General features: G+C 40.4%; 1 protein-coding gene across 1 annotated transcript in view; it reads left to right on the top strand.

Annotated features, from left to right (window-relative positions):
* The window catches only part of DNAJC17 (DnaJ heat shock protein family (Hsp40) member C17), a 65,985-nt gene that overhangs the window by 23,572 nt on the left and 21,858 nt on the right, over positions 1–20,555 (top strand). Inside the window, exons 7-9 of the mRNA XM_073609412.1 lie at positions 536–585; positions 3,116–3,193; positions 8,777–8,857. Of these exons, the coding sequence (XP_073465513.1) occupies positions 536–585; positions 3,116–3,193; positions 8,777–8,857 (209 nt within the window). The remainder of the gene's footprint in view (positions 1–535; positions 586–3,115; positions 3,194–8,776; positions 8,858–20,555) is intronic.

Here is a 20,555-nt window from a genome sequence, read left to right as displayed (position 1 = left end):
AGACCAGGCATTTGGTTGCAAGGTGCTCCAGTCTCTATCCCCACCCTAGTAAGTATCCCTTGATGCATCCTCTCGGGTGCTGCCCTGGAAGACGATTTAAGGGAATAGAGTTGGGTACCTGGTAACTCTCTTTTTCTAAGAAGTCTTCCAGGGCAGCACTAGTTCCCACCCTTAAAACGACAAATACCAGGTACAATGGGGGAGCTTTAAGCTTACTGTGATTTCCTTTGGTGCTTTAATACTGAGACACGCAGGTAAGACTGTCAAATTTTATAATGGTGGACTAATGTGTTTCCTGTTTCAGGGAAGAGGAGCCTATCTCTAGGATGCTGCCCTGGAAGACTTCTTAGAAAAAGAGTTACCAGGTACCTAACTCTATCTTTTTTTTTTTTCTGGCTTCAGAAAGCATTGGAGGAGCTAAGGACCTGCTGGGGTAGCACAGTTTACTGTATTGAGCATGCCAAGGTTTGGAGGACTTTATAACAATTTTGTGAACTTGCTCTTTTAGTTGGAAATAAATTCTGTTTTCTTATAGGTAACAGGGGCGGAAACACAGAGTGGGGAAAAGAATCTGCTAAAATAAAGGTAACTAAATCTTTTTCTTTCCTACTAACGTGTTTGTAGGAAAAAGTAAATTTAGGGACCATTTTATACTGGGGGAGGATGCAATGCAAAGCTAAAACATCATTATGTTAACATCAAACATCATAAATTGGTGATTTTAGTTTAGTTGCCTATAAGGGGGGGGGGGGCCCAAACCTCCAAAAAACTGAGATCCACTTATGTATTTTTAAAGGACTCAAAATATTTTAATATACCAATAGTACAGCTTGCTGATTTATGTATTCCTGACCTGAAAACGCTCAAACCACAGAAATCTGTAGTGGAAAGCTAAGCACTGGGAATAAATTTGGGTCGGTCTATAGGATTTCACATTTTAGCCAGGCTAGCATGTTTTCAGGCACTGGGAGGTGTTAGAAGGAAGGGGGCATGCAGATTATAGGAGGAGAGCACGGGGAGAACCTTTAGCAGTGTGCTATCTTATAGCTCAGAGGCAGGCAGGTAACCTACTGTAATTGTAGAGCTCCAACAAAGAACAATGGGGTCATCGTTTTGACTGTGCAGCTCCAGGGTGTCTGAACAGACCTGCATGTTCTTCGAACTGTTGAAAAAAGGGGCTTGTGCAACGTTTTTTAATTAAGAGCAGCATCTGCTCTATTTTCTAAGTTTAGAAGACTAAGTTTAGAAGAGTCGTAGGAGCATTGTGCTTCCACAACTCTTTAACCCCCCCCTCTATGTGTACTGGGATCACTCAGACCTCAGGAGACCTTGTTATCAGGAAAAACAGCAGCACCCCTGGACAGTCTTTCATTTTTTAACTTGCCCCATTTCTCCCTAAAATCACACAACATTTTTCAGAAGCTTAAACACTAGACCACTGCAGTCTACATATTAATGCTGTTAGGGACAGTTCCCTGTGGCATTAGAACATTGTGAATATTTCAGCTAAGAACTTGAATGATCCTAGTTCTTAGATGCTGTCAATTCCTAACAACCAGAACCAGTCAGTGTGGTTTCCAATTATATGATCATCATGACAGTCCAATAATTAATGGAAGTGGGAACCCCGTAAAAGGACCCAGGAATTCAAATGTAGCTCTCGCTTGGGTCCCTGAGAGAAGACATTTTTGGATAGTTTTTAACTCTTCAGAATGTACAAAAAATCAGGTGTGCTGTCCCTTTTTTAACGTAAATGTATATCTGTAGCCATTTTTTTTAATAGCACAGAGTGAAAAATGGAAAAATAGTTGGCCCTCTGTCAGTTTCTTTTTGCTGTCTATGGTCCCTTTTATAACTACCTTGACTTCCTGTCCCAGGTGCAAGTTTTTTATCAGCAAAGAAAATAATGTGAACTCTCTCTAAGACCACAATGACGATAACCTTTTTTATTTATATATAAAAAAAAGTTGGGGGGGGGCTGGGAAGGGGGGGTCAGTCACCCCTCATTAGCTTTTATTGCTGCCTATGTCTTTAATGGAAATTTCCACTTATTGACACTGGGACAATGTTGTCAACAGGGCAGAGAAGTAAAGGGAAATCTTCATCAGAGGCACCCAGTCAGCAAACGCATACCTGAAATGGGTTGTGTTTCTTATTCTATCACTTCTGTTTTTATTGAAAGATTTGTAAAATTATCGGAGCTGTTCCGATACCTACAGGTAAAGCATTATATTTCTTATATCTTGAGATTCCAGGGAAACAGAATCAGCATTACGCCTTTTGAATCAAAAGGACCCACATTCTCTGGACTTGATCTCCCTCCTGTACTCCACTTTGGTTTCCAAACTCTCTTCTGCACCTTTTTTCTTATGTATAAGCTTGTGGGAGAGATTTGGTGCCTGCCAAACTGGCCCGAGTATACCCATCCAATTTTTCTTCCTGCTTTCCATATTTGGTGGTCATTCCCAGTGGTGCATGAAGAAATTTAAACTGGTGTGGGATCCCTGGTTCTTTCGCTGTTTTAGGCAATCTCAACCGCCACCTTTTTAACTTTGTCATTGGACTGCTTGAGGAGTGGACCTTACGTACTACCTTTTTTTTTTTTTTTTTTTTTTTTTTTTTTTTTTTTTTGTATGCTGTCTTAGTTTGTCAATTGCCTCCAGACTGCTTGCACAACTTGTCTACACCTGTTAAAACTCCTACCTTGAGATATGTTACTGTTGCTACTATTGGCCATTACCACTACTGTACTTTTTGCAAGATTTTGCCCAAAGACCGCACTGGTCTCGGACAAATCACCTGGTGCAGAGACTGTCAAAGTAGTGCTGTGAATCGGCTCTATTTAGTTATTCATCTCCTTTTAACTCTGGATGTACAGCACCTATAAAAATAATACAAAGTGCATTTAGCACCCTGGGAAATAGGATGAGAAAATCTTTTTTTTTTTTTTTTTTTTTTTATGGTAAAGCTTCTTCTCACGCCAAGGAGTAATTTACAATTGGACTTGAAAAGCATATTTTGGCCACAATGGGGGTTGCATTGCACTCAGTACATGGTTTTAAAATCTACTACCAGGTTACCTAATCCTGTTTTCTTTTCTTTTTATCATCAACAGTTAAAGTGGAAATGTAAAAAAGAAGATGAGACAAGAGGGGGATATTCAGAAGATGTTCTCATGAGGCTTCTAGAGAAGGTTTGCTCATGTTCTTCTTGGTCTTCCTGTAATGGAATCCCGTTAAAGCGTGTGTGTGTGTGTGTTTGTACATTTTTTGTTTCTTCATTTATTATGATCAGGATTAAAGATTTAACATTTAAGCCACAATTTCTTTTCTCCTTCCTTTTTTTTTTTTTTTTTTTTTTTTTTTTTTTTAATTGGGTGTCTGATGCTATCCAAAACCTTTTTTTTTGGTTCCTTTGTTGGGGGTATGTTAATTTCAAGTCCTTTTTTCTGTGCAGCTCCACAGAATGCTCTGATTTCCAGGAGTGGGCTGCACATTGCTATAGTGGGAACCAGAAGACCTGATTTGGTAACCATTCAGAGTAGTCACCTATTAAGTGATCACGAGAAGTAAAGCACAAGTTCAGCTTTTGTTAAAAAACCTTGTTAAAAGACTTTGTTTTTCACTTTATACAAATTGCATCTGTGCACTAACATCCTATAGATTTGCAGTTGCAACGTCCCATTCAAGTCTATGGAATATTAGTGGACAGCCTGGCCTTCTGATATTATTTTTATTTATTTATATCTGATCTGACTGCAGATTAGGAGGTTACCATAGCTGCGGATGTGATAAATATGGATCTGCGGGGGGCATGGTCACAGCTGATTTGTATTTAGGGGCTAAAGAAGAAGGCTGGGGGATTGTTATACAAAAGTAAACTTATATTTAACCACTTCAGTACCAGCATGCTTCACGTCTTCATTACCAGGCCATTTTTCAGTTTTTAGTAAGATGGGGCTTTCTTTTGGTGGGATTAAATAATTTGTATAAAGTGAAAAACAAAATCTGCGCAATCTTGTGAAAAAAAGTGGTGTAAACAAATTTTTAATAGCTGCTATCACTAACAAGTGTTCTCACGTCACTTAAAAGGTGCAAATCAATACAGTGCTGCGCTATAAAAAAAATCAATAATAATAAAAGTCTAACTAAAAATGGTAATCAATAAACATATATTTCTGAAAGTTCATGTATAGTATCTGTGACTGATTGAAGTCAATACAAAAAAACAATACATCAGTGGTGCAAAAATCCAAAATGCTTGTACTTTCCTCCACCAGTCTCACAGGCTGCTCACCTCACATCTGAATAAATCAGCAGTGTTCCCCTCTGGGGATAATAGAGAAGACTGGCGTGGTGCTGGTAATCACTTTCCTCCTTCAAAACGCTTATTCCCATGTGATAAAAACACCGATCATCTCCCCAGATATGATGGAAATGCAAAAGAAGGAAGGCATTAAATTGTTTGGCTTAATTATTTTTTGATATATTCCCCAAATTTTGAAAAAAAGTTATGCTGCTTCCTGTTAATAACATAGCAAGTAAAAATGCCAGGACTGTATTGAAGTATGATACCTTTTTGGAAAGTAGACACCCAAAGATTTTTTTTTTTTTTTTTGCCAGAATTTTTTAGAACTAAAGAAACATGCTGGTGGTGCAGTGGTTTTAACATTGAGCTTGGTAATAATTGCACTAGATGCAATAAATGTACAGGTCATACACAGAGAAATCCAGAGGTGAAGGGGTTAATGTATGGGTCACATACAGAAGGGAGATGGAAATGAAGGGTTTAAGGTTTAGATGTGCAGCATAAGGGAAGGGAGGGGTTAACATACAGTTGCTTGATTACATTCTATTAGACCTGTTTCTGGAACAGAAATCAAGCAACTGATCAGAACAGCTAAAATATGCACCCTCCAGTGGCCAGCAGGAAGGAACGTGCTCATCTAAATGGTTGCCAGGAATGTGTTCTTTCACACACAGGCATAAAAGAAATGAGTGCAGATTGCAAATTCTGTAAAGATTCAAAGGAATTTATGGGGGCAAACTGAACACAATTTTAAAGAAACTGGATGAAAATTAAGATCCACGAGGGGAGGCCAATAAGTTCTTACCCTCATCTAGATGTGCTAGGGATCTGAAATTTTGCAGGTTTATAGGTGGATATCTTGGTATAATATGCATTCCAATTTTTGTTTTCGTAGGTTGTCGTAAATTCTAGTTGGAGCCAAGAGAAATGGAGTAGGTGTCATGCCAGACAAAGTTGAATACCGAGCCCTAATTAATGGATGAATTTTGGAATCCCGGCTTGGTATTAACCTTTGTCCGGCATGACGCCTACTCCCATTTCTCTTGGCTCTAACTATAATTCACCACGACCTACAAAATCAAACAAATTGGCATGCATATAAGCTATCCACCTATACACCTGCAAGATTTCAGATCCCAAGCACATCTAGATCATGGTGAGGGCAAGAACTTGTTGGCTCCCCCTGTATGGCATGTATGTATGTAGTGGGTTGTGTTTTTTTTTTTCTTTTTCTTCTTCTTCTTGCACTATATCCTTTTTAATATGGTGTTGGCATGTAGTAAGGAAGCATACTCCATATAGCTGCTGAGGTCATATAAACAAAACTTTTTAAATGATCATTGTGTGGAAACAGCAGTTAAAGTGGAAACCCTCTCCTTTACCCAGTGTAGTGAATAGCCTTAGATGATACACAGAGATTAAGCAAATCTCACTACATAAATGTATACATGTATAGCTGCTATCTTCAGCTTTCTATATTCTTTAGAATTTTTACTTCCTCATTTTGCAGTAGGAGTGGTGTCTTGGCATACACTGTGTGACATCTGATTGGAGGAAAGGTGTGCACACCCCCTTCCCCTCCACATAGGCAGAGGACCGAAGATACTTACAGAGCTGTGCTATCTATTTACAGCACCCTCCCCAACACAAGTTTTCAGCTGCTTTTTATCTCCTGTCTCAGAGCTTGTCAGAAGTTATCATACTGATAACAGAGGAACGAAACAGCAGAAAGACACGGGACCCAGGGCTTTGGCGAGAGATGAGTAAACACTACAGATGTGTCTAGGTCAAATTTCATGAATTGGGTTTACATTCACTTTTTTTTAATTTGCTGATCACTTTTGTATCATTTTCAGATTATTATTATTATTATTATTATTATTATTGTTGTTGTTTTTTATTAGCCAGTTCATTTTTTAGGTGGCAGATGGGAGGCTCTCATGTGTAAACCTCAGTTATAATAAATTTATTGATAAATGTATTTTTGTGAACACCACTTAATGGTGGTAAAGTGTGGCCATCATAAAATCACCAATCCTTTCATTTTTATAACAAATAGTGTAAATAGTTTATTACTTTTGTTTAAAGGTTCGTTGTAAGGCATTTTATCAAGCCTGATTTTTCGGAACCAGAAGATCATTGTAAATGTATTTGAAGTGTTTTTTTTTTTTTTCCTTCATGCATTGTGTGCATGAAGGTAAAAAGCCTTCCGTGTGCAGCAGCCCCCCCTAATACTTACCTGAGCCCCCTCTCAATCCAACAATGTCCACAAGAGTCTTGGCTCTCCGGGGACTCACACTCCTGATTGGCTTTTGGCAGCATGAATGGACACAGAGCCACAAGCTGCTTGCTGTGGTGCAGCCGGCAGGAGGGAGGGGCCAGGAGCACCAGTGTGGGACCCAAGAAGAGCAGGATCTGGGCTGCTTTGTGCAAAACCATTGCACAGAGCAGGTACGTATAACATGTTATTTTAGAAGAAAAAAAAACTAAGCTTTAGTATTACTTTAAAGATTGACAGTTTGTATTCTTAGGCCCCTTTCACACGGGGTGGATCTGATCCCATACTGATCGGAGCGGGCAGGTGACACGTCTATGTCTCTAGTATCTGCAGAGGGGACACTGGCAGAGCCCGCTCCACTCTATGGGAGGCCGGGTGTAAATGGACACTACTGTCAGTTTTTACACCCGGCTACCTCCGATCTGCTCTGCCAGCAGGCCTGATTGGACCTGGATGTAGACAGGTGTGAATAAACCTAAACCTGCCTACACCCGCCTGTCCATAGGGATTAATGGCCATTTTGATCAGGTCCGCTTGAGAAACTGACAGAAGGACCTAACTGGAACACCCGTCTGAAAGAGACCTAACACACAGAGTACATTGGTGTGATTAACCCCTTGGCGCCGGCCGTACGCATGCTTATATGCGGCCTCTCAGCGGGTGGGTCTTGACACTGAACGGCCACATATATGCAGCCCTGTGTTTACAATTTACCTTGCTGAGAGCAGGCTCCCTGCGCGCTCCCAGCACGGTAGCCACTGGGATTGGTAAGTTCCTGGTGCATACTTGCGATCGGGAACTTTCCGATCATGTGACCACTGTGATAGCCAAATACAGGGGGGCCACATGACCCAAATGCCTGCCTCCCGGCTTTTAGAACTCTTACAAAAGCTGGGAGGCAGTTATCAGGAAGGGGTTAACCTAATGAGTAGACTGTTCCCTCTAGAGCAGTGGTCATCAACCCTGTCCTCAGGGCCCACTATCAGACCAGACCAGAGCAGCAAATGATATCACCTGTGATGTATTTCAGTTATCTTGCAAACCTGGCCTGTTAGTGGGCCCTGAGGACAGGGTTGATGACCACTGCTGTAGAGGAACCCTGGTTAAAAGAAGTAAAGGTGTATTTTATTTATTTATTTATTTTTTTTCCCCTCCCCTAAATCATACTTGGCTCGGTTGATGCTGCATCTGTCCCCCAGCACCTCTACACTGAAAACCGAGCGATCGAACATCGCCAATGGCTCGGTTCTCTCGGCTCCCCGAGCAGAAACTCCCTGGGTGCTGTGATGACCATCATTTGGTATTTATTGATAAAACTTATAAAGATAAGTCATCCATACTCCAAAATCAAGTTTAACAAGTGTGCCTTTTTGTTACATTAAATCGCACAATAATATGTGCAACTTTCTGGGGACGCCCAGGACCTCTTTATCAAGCTATATTGGGGGTCCTGCATGTCCGTGAAACATTGAGCAGATTGTGTGATATTTTTTTTTTTTTAAGCAGAACTAAAGGTAAGGGGAAAAATTGTGGACGGGCTCTTGCAGAAAAGATATTCTGCATATCTTTTGCAATAAAACAAACCTATGTGCCTATTGGCCACCATCTTTAAAATGTACACTGAACTGTGCCTGTGCAGCTAAGAGTACAATACTCAACATGGTGCCAGGTTGAATGTATTCCGTACGTGCACAAGAGGTGCACCATCTAATGCCAGCATATCAAGAAGGCTCAAGACTCAGCACCTGGAAGAAGATGGCGAGGGACCTTGCAGAAATGGCATTGTGGGAGGGGAATTATTTGCGGACATTAGTTTCCCCTTTTTCTACAATAAAAAGCAAATGTATTTACTTTTTTATTTTTGATGAGTGGATGTGGCATCAAGCACCTTCACTGTAAATAACAGACTGGTTTTATTAAATATACAGTGCACATTTGTGTCTGTGTCCCATTCTACTACAGGTGTGCACATGTACTGTACATGCATGTAAGCTGTAAAATAAATTCCGGTGTAGATCTGTGATGTAGAGATGCAAAGTGTATAAAAGTCTATATGTATGCCGCATTATCAGTATGGGATTAATCTGAAAAATGTGAGCCTTTGTATATAACATCTGAAAATAGAGTGGATTAATATAGTGTATTTTCATTTATTCTTGTTTAAATTCTTCTCTTTATTTTATTTTTCAGTATGGACAAGTATTACATATTGTGGTATCCAGCAAGAGCAAGGGATCTGCAGTAGCTGAATTTGCTACATTTAAAGCAGCTGTAAGTTTTTTATAAAAAAAGCTTTTATACATTTTTAGAATTTTTCTATAACATTAAAGTATTCTTGTTGCAGGTGATTGCCTAGCCTATATTTAACATTTTAAAGTGTTACTCCAGGAAAAAAATGTTAAAGTGTCCTTTGCAAGGTTCCTCTAAAGTTCATCATCAACAATATCCTTCTATTTTCATATCTGAATATTATGGATTCATTGTTAACTTTTGACCCTGCTGTATCCCCAAGTTCCTTTTTACATCCTGAACCAGGCTGGCAACAGGATCAGCCAGTCTTAAAATGGCTCACCCCCACCACCACCACCACCACCACCACCACCAGAAGCCTTGCCTCATTAGTATGCATATCCTCTTCAGACATCAGATGACTCCCCTCACTGTACATGCGCGGTAGGACGCAAGCTCCCCTTACTGCAAATATGCTATACTTGTCACTAAGCAGAGTGCTCTTGGAGCTTAGGCACAAATACAGCAGATGTGCAGTTAGGGGAAGCACCCATCCTCTGTCACACATAAATAAAAAGTTACTTAATTTGCATTTTTTTTTTTTTTTTTAATGGAGATGGGAGCGTGTCAAATATATTCTGTGTATCAGGCAGCTTTTGAGCTGTTGGGTAGTCAATGCATTTCCAATTGTTTTAATCCCCAGCCCTACTAAAGATATACATTAAAAAGTATACTGTAAATTGATGTGTCTATGGTTACATTTATATGCTGATTTGTTTTCTAGAATTGTTAAACCTTATATCTCTTGGTAAAAAAAAAAATACTATTTCCTATACTACTCGGCTCAATTTAATGTCCAAGATGCAGTGTTTTAGTACTTCCATTAATAAAAGATCCATTCATTCAGAAGAGACTATGGCCTAAAGATATTTGTTTTTGCAAAGAACAAATGTACATAAGATTTGCTGGCTGAATGGCTATGCAAATTTTATAAAAAGATAGATGGCAAAATAGAAAGTTGGTAAAGATAGTAAAATAAGTATTGAACATGTCACCATTTTTCTAGGTAAATATATTTCTAAAGGTGCTATTGACATGAAATTGTAACCACATGTTGGTAACAACTCAATGCAATCCATACATACAAAGAAACCAAAGCAAATAAGTTCAGAAATTAAGTTATGTGTAATAAAATGGCATGACACAGGGAAAAAGTATTAAACGCTAATTGAAATGTATTTAATACTTCGTACAAAATCCTTTGCTGGTAATGACAGCTTCAAGGCGCCTCCTGTATGGAAAAATTTGTAACATGCATTGCTCAGGTGTGATTTTGGCCCATTCACCTCCAAACCTCACTGTTGGTATGGGGTGTTTTTGGGGTGATGTACAGTGCCATTAGACCTCCAAACATGGTGTGTATTATGGCACCCAAAGAGTTCAGTTTTGGTCTCATCTGACTAGACTATATTCTCCCAGTATTTCACAGGCTTGTCTAAATGTTGTGTAGCAAACTTTAAATAAGTTTCAACATGATTTTCCTTCAGCAATAGAGTTTTGCGTGGTGAGCGTGCATACAGGCCATGGCGTTTGAGTGCATTACTTAATGTTTTCTTTGAAACCATTATATCTAATTCCAGGTCTTTCTGAAGCTCTCTACAAGTAGTCCTTGGCTCTTGAATAACTCTTCTGATCATTCTTTTCGCTCCTCTGCCAAATCTAGTGAGGAGCAAGTTGTGGTCAGTTTATGGTGAAATGATGTTCTTTCCACTTCCGGATTATGGCCCCAACAGTGCTCACTGAAACATTCAGAAGTTTAGAAATCTTTCTAATCTTTCTGTAACCAATGCCATCAGTACGTTTTGTAAAAATAAGGTTGCAAGGGTTTTTTAGAGAGCTCTTTGCTTTTACCCATCGCGAGATGTTTCTTTTGTGACACCTTGGTAATGATGCACCTTTTTTATAAACCAACAGTTGAGACTGAACCAGCTGATATTAATTTGCACTGACAAGGGGCAGGATTGCTTTCTAATTACTAATAGATTTCAGCTGGTGTCTTGGCTTTCTATAGGGATGTCCATCCTGTCCCTTACACATTATTCCTATTATTCAGTTACAATATTATACCATATGGTTATGTTTCTTTATAGATCACCATTGCATTCGCCCCTGAAGAGTTGGTATACCCCAACGAAACGCGTCGGGCTTGCATAGATGCATGATGTCCATATAGATGATTTTATGTCTCTTATTTTGTTTTACTCTAGACTTTCCAACATCATTCAGCCCTTCCAGTGGCCCATGTTGTGTAGGACTTGTTTTTACTTTACGATATGCCATGGCATCAATATTTATATGCGGTTTTCAGCATGCCCTGCGTGTATGCGATTCTGTGTATGCATTTTTATGTTATTCAGTATGTTATACATGATCTCACACGGTATAATAAAATGTTCTTTGCCAAGACTGCTTTTTGGTATACATCTCTCTCATTCAAAAACTCCCCCCTTTTTGTTGGAACCCATAAAAGCAACACTGTGTTTTTATATCCCACATGTTTACTTTATACAGTGATTGGCCTCATTTAAAGTCCTGCTGACCACTTTCCCTTTTCCTTGTCTAAAATTTGGGATGGAGGCCAATTACTTTTGGTGCCTTGGACCACATCTTTCTTTATCAGTGAATGACATCACTTCTTCTCCGGCGCCCGAAATGACGCCGCCCCCGCATCACTTCTGGTCTCTGATAAGATGGCGGCTGGAGCCTCATACAGCGCCATTCAGAGCGGGATTTGGCCTGCAGGGGAGCAAGCCTCCGCACCCTGCACTCGTCGGTTTGCCCCCCCTTCCAGACAGTAGGAGTTCCTGGCAGTGGGGGAACGATGGACAGAGGCCTACAGCGGCTACATCCATGAAGGAGGCCACAGGGGGTGAGTTGACCTGGCTGGCAGGGGTAATGATGGGGGATGGGACCCCAACTCTTACCCCTGCAGGTCACAGCAAGTTGTGTTTTTTGGTGTGACTAGTTATGTTTTTCTTTTAGGTGAGGACGTCACTGCCTAGGTGGTCGCCAGCCGTCCCACTAAAACCCCTTCCCGCTCTAAGAGATGCGGGTATTGTACGTCCCAGGTCATAAAGGACCTTCTCGCTGTACAGACAAATGTTGTCTACCTTTAATGCCTTCCAATCATCCCTCAATTCCCGGGAGCCAGAGCCTCACACTAGTAGAGAGGGGTCTTCTTCCCATTAAGGGGCCTTCCGCTTTCAGGGCAGGGGGTATCCTTAAACGCCCTGATTCCCTAAGGTCCCCTCCCTCTCAGGACTCAGCGGAGGCTGAGGCCCCTGATTATAGTTCCTCCGACAAGGGCTTAGAGGACAGTCAAGGGGAGGAAGATGAGTACTACAAATCCGGCAGATTTATTAGTTCTGCCGATGATATAGAGGGGCTCCTTAGGGCAATTTTATGCATCTGAGGATATTCAGGAACCTACTGCACAAGTTTCGGTCCAGGACAGAATGTACAGAGGCTTAGTTAAGCCCCAGTCCAAGGTTATTCCAATTCATCAGGCCCTAATGATAATAATGAGAATCTGACCTTTTTATATATATATATATATATATATACACACACATACAAACATATATAATTTTAATATATCACATTTTATATTTTAAATAGTATAGGTAAACGCTATTTCTGTTTTTGATAAAATTTTATTAACCACTTCAGCCCTGGAAGGATTTACCCCCTTCCTGACCAGAGCACTTTTTACAATTTGGCACTGCGTCGCTTTAATTGCTAATTGCGCGGTCATGCAATGCTGTACCCAAACGAAATTTGCGTCCTTTTCTTCCCACAAATAGAGCTTTCTTTTGATGGTATTTGATCACCTCTGCCGTTTTTTATTTTTTGCGCTATATACGGAAAAAGACCGAAAATTTTGAAAAAAAAATGATATTTTCTACTTTTTGTTATAAAAAAAATCCAATAAACTCAATTTTAGTCATACATATAGGCCAAAATGTATTCGGCCACATGTCTTTGGTAAAAAAAATGTCAATAAGTGTATATTTATTGGTTTGCGCAAAAGTTATAGCGTCTACAAACTAGGGTACATTTTCTGGAATTTACACAGCCTTTAATTTATGACTGCCTATGTCATTTCTTGAGGTGCTAAAATGGCAGGGCAGTACAAAACCCCCACAAATGACCCCATTTTGGAAAGTAGACACCCCAAGGAAATTGCTGAGAGGCATGTTGAGCCCATTGAATATTATTTTTTTTTGTCCCAAGTGATTGAATAATGACAAAAAAAAAAAAAAATTACAAAAAGTTGTCACTAAATGATATATTGCTTACACAGGCCATGGACATTTTCTCAGTAGTAGGAATATTGACATTAGTAATGTTTTTGCGATTAATGAGCAGACTACTGCACAATTGAATACCAATGGATTACTAACTGCCTTGGGAAATGTGTTAGAAAGATAGGTCCGTACATGGTGGGATATCTGTACGTTTGAACAATATATTAAAGAAAAGATTATTGTCAGAAGTCTAAGGTGGGATGTAGTCCCGCAGGATGGACTAGATGACCCTGAGTCTATGAAAGAGTGGTATGAGTTCTTTACCACTATGGGGTTCAAGCTGCAGGATCTAGTATTAGCACGGAAACGTAAGAAAATGGCTATGCTGGAGGCCAGGATCAATGATCTTAGGCTACAACTTGAGCCCCTAAAAGATTTGCAGCAGGTTATTGATTTTAACACCCGAATAAAAAAAGAAGCTCGAGAAAGTTGATAAGGATACACAGAAAAAGAAAACGAAGAAATTCCACAGGGATTTGGGAGATTTTAGATCTGAGTCTGTGTATTTGTGGCAACAGACTAAAACTCCTGTTAATATTGAGAGGAATGGAGGACATGTCCAAACTGAAGGTCCAGAGGGCTCACCTAATAATGTGCCCCCTGCTACCCCCAGGAATGGCGATAATGGAAGGGGAGTGGGCTTTAATCGACAATTAAGGGATCCTGCAATCCCTGTCAGGAGTGATACTGATTATGGGAGAAATAGTGCTAGAAGGAGGGGTCCTGGCAATCCCCAGTACTATGCACCCCCGGATAATTATTATCAGGTCCCTACTCACAATAGGTTTGAGGCTTTAAGGGATAATGTGGATAGAGGGAGGTATCAATCCCCCCGTCCTTTTTTAGGGAGAGGCAGAGGATGGCAGAAACGGGGTCGGGGGTACCCTCAGCGGAGAGGGAGGCCACCAGCACGACCGCAGCCGGGCCAACTGTATTAAGAACCCCAATGGAGGGAATATCCACAATGGGAGAGGGATTATCCCGACTATCCTGGGCAAAGGAGAGAAGAGCAAGGGGATGCAGGGCCGGGAGAAGGGTCCAAAAAAAGAAGGAGAGAGCAGGAGTAGGGGGTATCTTTAATCTGAGTAGTGTTACCTTGAGTCATAAGGAAACCAATATTCTTCATCTGGGCTTGAAGTGTGGCCTGAAAAGGCCGATCAATAAATTTGATGTTTTTATTGACATACACAAATACATTAGAAAGGTCAATATGAAAAAGTATTTCCTAAATAAAAATTCCCAACCTGTTAGTGCGGTGGCCTCGGTTCCTGTAGATAGTGGACTAAGGAACAAGTCACTGTTTAACCCTGTTAATGGAGCAAATCAGCAAATTGAGGTGTTCAAGGGGTTAGTTATACGGGATTTGGAACATCTAGTCCCCAAAAAGAATGTTAATCCGCACCATATTTTAGATGGTATAACTATGTTGGAAGAAAGGAAGGATGTAGTTATTAGACCCGCGGACAAGGGGGGAGGGGTTGTGATCTTAAACAAAGAATTCTACCATGATCAATTGATGGAAATGTTGAGTGATGGAAACACCTATGTGAGATTAGAGAAAGATCCCACTGTACAATATACCAAGGATTTGAAGTGTCTGGTTGACATGGGATACTCAATGGGCGTGTTGTCAAATCGAGAAAAGAGATATCTCGTACCAAGTGCCAGTAGAATACCCACAATTTACACCCTCCCAAAGATTCATAAAGATACACAGAAACCCCCGGGGAGGCCGATCGTTAATGGGATTGGGTCAATCACATCCCGGATGGGCCAGTATCTGGACCGTTTCCTACAAGAGAGTGTCAAGCGGACTAGGGCATACCTGAGGGATACAAAAAGTCTGTCACAGATTTTGCAGCAGATTGATTTAACAGACAGGCAGGAACTCTATCTGGTAACGGCGGATGTGGCATCTCTATATTCAATTATCCAACACGATGATGCCCTCCTGGCTCTAAATTGGGCGATTTGCCAGAGGGATGATCTCCCGCACAACCAGAAAATGTTTATACGAAACGCCCTAGATTTTTGCCTTAGCCATAATTTCTTTTGGTACAATAGCCAGTTTTATTCCCAATGTAGAGGTGTTGCTATGGGGGCAAAATTTGCCCCCAGTATAGCAAACCTGTTTATGGGAGAGTGGGAGGACAAGATCGTTTTTTCAGTCGCTCGTCCCCAGCTCCTAGTTTATAAAAGATACATAGATGACCTGTTTTTTATCTGGGAGGGATCTATGGACTCTCTACAGGGATTTCTCAGTGAACTTAATTTGAATACGAAAAGTATCAAACTGACTAGTGAATATAGCCAAAGTGATATTCATTTTTTGGATATTACTATTTTCAGACAGGGAAATAGTCTGGGGACTAAGGTATACTTCAAGCCCACCGACTCTAATAGTTACTTGCCCACTAACAGTGGACACCACCCTATGTGGCTCAAGAACATTCCCAAGGGCCAGATAGCTAGAGTAAGAAGGAATTGCTCAAATGAAACTGACTTTCTGTTACAAGCTCAGATTATCAAGAAGAGATTTATCGAAAAAGGTTATCTAGAAAAGACCTTGGATGCTACGATTCAAGAGGTGGCTCTGGTACCGAGAGAGTCGTTTTTGGAGGAATCTCGGCCCTCTCGAAACAATGATGCCCAGGAGTGGAGCTTTATTTCAGGCTTCCACTCTCAATATAGAGAGGTGGAAAATATCTTTGCTACCCATTGGCATGTCCTACTGATGGACAAAATGCTACATTCAGTGTTACCTCCTAAACCAGGTTTTATTTATAGAAAGGCATTAAGCTTCTCTGATAAAATAGTAAAAAAAAGTATTGGATCCTCCTGCGAGGCCCCCTACTTTCTGGGAGAGAGATGGTTTCTTCAGTTGCAGGAAATGTAGAGCCTGTAAAGAAGTGAACAGGCCATTGAGGGCCCTAGATAGGTTTATATCGACCTCTAATAACAGAGAATTTGATATCAAGGAATTCATCACATGCAACACCTCCCATGTAGTGTATGCTCTGCAATGTCCATGTGGTCTTATGTATATAGGACGAACAAAGAGACTGCTCAAAATTAGAATTGCAGAGCATATAGCGAATATAAAATTAGGTTTTAAAGACCATAATGTTTCGCTCCATTTTAAATTGAAGCATAATCGGGACCCCTCAGGTTTAAAATTTTGGGGCATAGACCACCTTAAGCCCAGGTGGAGGGGCTCCAATCTGGTTAGAGACCTATCCAAGAGGGAGACCCAGTGGATATTCTTGGCAGACACTTTAGCGCCAAAGGGGTTAAATGTCGATTTGGACATCAATTGTTTTATAAGTGACTACTGATTAGGAGTGGGTCTGCGATTAGGGCCATGTCAGGGTCTTGTGGATTTACTTACTTCTTTCTAGACATTAAATTTTTTTATATATTTAATTGTTTTATATATATTTGAGTATTTTTATATACAAATTTTCTTATATATACACTATTTTACATAGTTTTATATACATATCTTTGACTCTCTGTGAGTAGCACTTTCTCTTAGTAATTTTATCTTTTTTATCGTAGAGGTTTTATGTATATTTGTAATAAGCTGTTTTTAGACTACAATGTTTAGTTCATCTCTTACATGTAGTGATTGCAATATGATAAGTAGAGCATGTATGTTTTATTATATACCATCATGCTGGCATATTATCACCTGTAATGGGTTAAGATAGTATCTGCAGACGTGAGTATGTTAAAGATAGTTGGTTTGGAATGCTGGTCTGCAGCCGCTATGAGACTCTGTATTGTTTACTTTTGTTATGGTAATCGTATGGTATGAAGTGCATTATGTGGCTTTTTGTCCCTCTCCCCCTCCTGTTGAATGCCTTCGCTGTTTCCTTGGTGAGGTTGACGTGCACCTGTCAACCCCCTGAGGCTGTGATTGGATGCGGAGGTTAGAGATGGGAGAATTTAAGCCCGTAGGTTTAGTCGTGTAGCCACGCCCTCTGTCGAAGTCAGGATATGACGAAACGCGTCAGGGCGTGGCTTACACGACGCAGGAAGTGACGCTTGCGCTCCATCGAGGTCGGACCCGGAACGAGGAAGTCATCACCGCTTTGTCTATTGCGGAGACCGGTTCCAAACGGCCACGGTGCGGTGCATGGTGATATTAATTTAATCTGCTATGTTTTTATTATAATCTGGTACGTTGCTAGCATTGGGGAAGTGTTTATGTTATGGGTGCTTTTCATTAATAAAACGGAATTACGCTATATATGCCTTATCTCGTTTTTTGAATGGTTTGGAGCCCCTGCATCTCCCTATTGCCCAGAGAAGTGCTGTATTGAGGTGGTCCAGAATATCTCTTAATTGGATGCTTTGATTTTTTAAAGCTCTGGTGAGTTTGACCCCCGAAGGGGAGTGTGTTCACATATGGTGGAGTTGGAATGATCGGTGGAAGGTGCACGCTGTGACATGCTCTAGGATCTACTTGAACACTCTCTGAATCACAACTGATATTGCACTAGTCTAATGGACTTTTTATGTGTGTAGTTGGCCACACTTCTGTTTTATGTTCAACATAGCGCTGTTTTAGTATATGACTATCTATAATATCATATGTATGTCTTATATACTGTCTATTTACATATATGTGGAATTGCACCCCAAAATATATTCAGCTGCTACTCCTGAGTACGGGGATACCACATGTGTGGGACTTTTTGGGAGCCTAGCCGCGTACGGGGCCCCGAAAACCAATCGCTGCCTTCAGGATTTCTAAGGGCGTAAATTTTTGATTTTACTCCTCACTCACCTATCACAGTTTTGAAGGCCATAAAATGCCCAGATGGCATAAAATCCCCCCCAAATGACCCCATATTTGAAAGTAGACACCCCAAGCTATTTGCTTTGAGGCATGTTGAGTCCATGGAATATTTTATATTTTGACACAAGTTGCGGGAAAGTGACAAATTTTTTTTTTTGCACAAAGTTGTCTCTAAATGATATATTGCTCACACAGGCCATGAGCATATGTAGAATTGCACCCCAAAATACATTTAGCTGCTTCTCCTGAGTATGGGGATACCACATGTGTGGGACTTTTTAGGAGCCTAGCCGCGTACGGGGCCCCGAAAACCAATCACCGCCTTCAGGATTTCTAAGGGTGTAAACTTTTGATTTCACTCTTCACTGCCTATCACAGTTTCGGAGGCCATGGAATGCCCAGGTGGCACAACCCCCCCCCCCCCAAATGACCCCATTTTGGAAAGTAGACACCCCAAGCTATTTGCTGAGAGGCATGGTGAGTATTTTGCAGCTCTCATTTTTTGAAATTTTTTTTGTTTTTGAAAATGAAGAAAGACAATTTTTCAATACTTTGTGACAAAAAGTGAGGTCTGCAAAATACTCACTATACCTCTCAGCAAATAGCTTGGGGTGTCTACTTTCCAAAATGGGGTCATTTGGGGGGGGGGGGGGTTTGCCACCTGGGCATTCCATGGCCTCCGAAACTGTGATAGGCAGTGAAGAGTGAAATCAAAAATGTACGCCCTTAGAAAGCCTGAAGGCGGTGCTTGGTTTTCGGGGTCCCGTGCGCGGCTAGGCTCCCAAAAAAGTCCCACACATGTGGTATCCCCATACTCAGGAGAAGCAACAGAATGTATTTTGGGGTGTAATTTCACATATTCCCATGGCATGTTTGAGCAATATATCATTTAGTGACAACTTTGTGCAAAAAAAAGAAAGAAAAAAGTGTCTCTTTCCTGCAACTTGTGTCACAATATAAAATATTCCACGGACTCGACATGCCTCTCAGCAAATAGCTTGGGGTATCTATTTTCCAAAATGGGGTCATTTGGGGGGGTTTTGAACTGTCCTGACATTTTATGCGCAACATTTAGAAGCTTATGTCACACATCACCCACTCTTCTAACCACTTGAACACAAAGCCCTTTCTGACACTTTTTGATTACATGAAAAAAATTATTTTTTTTGCAAGAAAATTACTTTGAACCCCCAAACATTTATATATATTTTTTAAGCAAATGCCCTACAGATTAAAATGGTGGGTGTTTCATTTTTTTTTTCACACAGTATTTGCGCAGCGATTTTTCAAACGCATTTTTGGGGGAAAAAACACACTTTTTTAAATTTTAATGCACTAAAACACACTATATTGCCCAAATGTTTGATGAAATAAAAAAGATGATCTTGGGCCGAGTACATGGATACCAAACATGACATGCTTTAAAATTGCGCACAAACGTGCAGTGGCAACAAAATTAATACATTTTTAAAAGCCTTTAAAAGCCTTTACAGGTTACCACTTTAAATTTACAGAGGAGGTCTACTGCTAAAATTACATTCCTCGATCTGACCTTCGCGGTGATACCTCACATGCATGGTGCAATTGCTGTTTACATTTGACGCCAGACCGACGCTTGCGTTCGCCTTAGCGCGAGAGCAGGGGGGACAGGGGTGCTTCTTTTTTTTTTTTTTTTTTTTTTTTTCTTATTTTTTTGCTTTTTTATCTTATTTTTAAACTGTTCCTTTCATTTTTATTTTTTTAATCATTTTTATTGTTATCTCAGGGAATGTAAATATCCCCTATGATAGCAATAGGTAGTGACAGGTACTCTTTTTTGAAAAAATTTCTCCTCTGCCCTCAAAGCATCTGACCACACCAAGATCGGTGTGATAAAATGCTTCCCCAATTTCCCAATGGCGCTGTTTACATCCAGCGAAATCTAAGTCATAAAATGCTCGTAGCTTCCGGTTTCTTAGGCCATAGAGATGTTTGGAGCCACTCTGGTTTCTGATCAGCTCTATGGTCAGCTGGCTGAATCACTGGCTGCATTTTCAGGTTCCCTGTTGAGACAGGAGAGCCAGAGAAAAACACAGAAGACTGTGGGGGGGGGGGGATTCCTTCCCACTGCTTGTAAAAGCAGTCTAGAGGCTAATTAGCCGCTAGGATTGCTTTTACATGAAAGCCGACCGCTGGCTGAAAAGAATGATACCAAGATGATACCTAAACCTGCAGGTATCATTCTGGTATAACCACTCAAATTAGTGAATGGCGTACCTGAAGACAAAAAAAATGGTTAACAATAAAGCACAGTAAACGGTAAAGTATAAAAAATTGCATACCTGAAAAGCAAACATGATAAAACATAATAACAATAAAACATTGCAGAATAGAATACAGTAAAAAAGAGCAGAACAATAGAGAGAGAATAGAGAGAGAGAACAATAAAACGACAGCTATTTTTTTTTTATTTTATATTTTTGTTTGTGTTTTTTTTTTTTTTACACTTTTTTTTTTGTAACTAACTTTTATAACTGTAACCGGTTCCAGGTTCGGGTCTCTCAAAATGCGATGGCATCTTGGGAGACCC

The sequence above is a fragment of the Aquarana catesbeiana genome, linkage group LG13 (genome assembly GCF_042186555.1).
Source record: "Aquarana catesbeiana isolate 2022-GZ linkage group LG13, ASM4218655v1, whole genome shotgun sequence".
NCBI lineage: Eukaryota > Metazoa > Chordata > Amphibia > Anura > Ranidae > Aquarana > Aquarana catesbeiana.
Note: the sequence above shows the minus strand (reverse complement) of the source record. Positions and strands in the feature narration are given on the sequence as shown.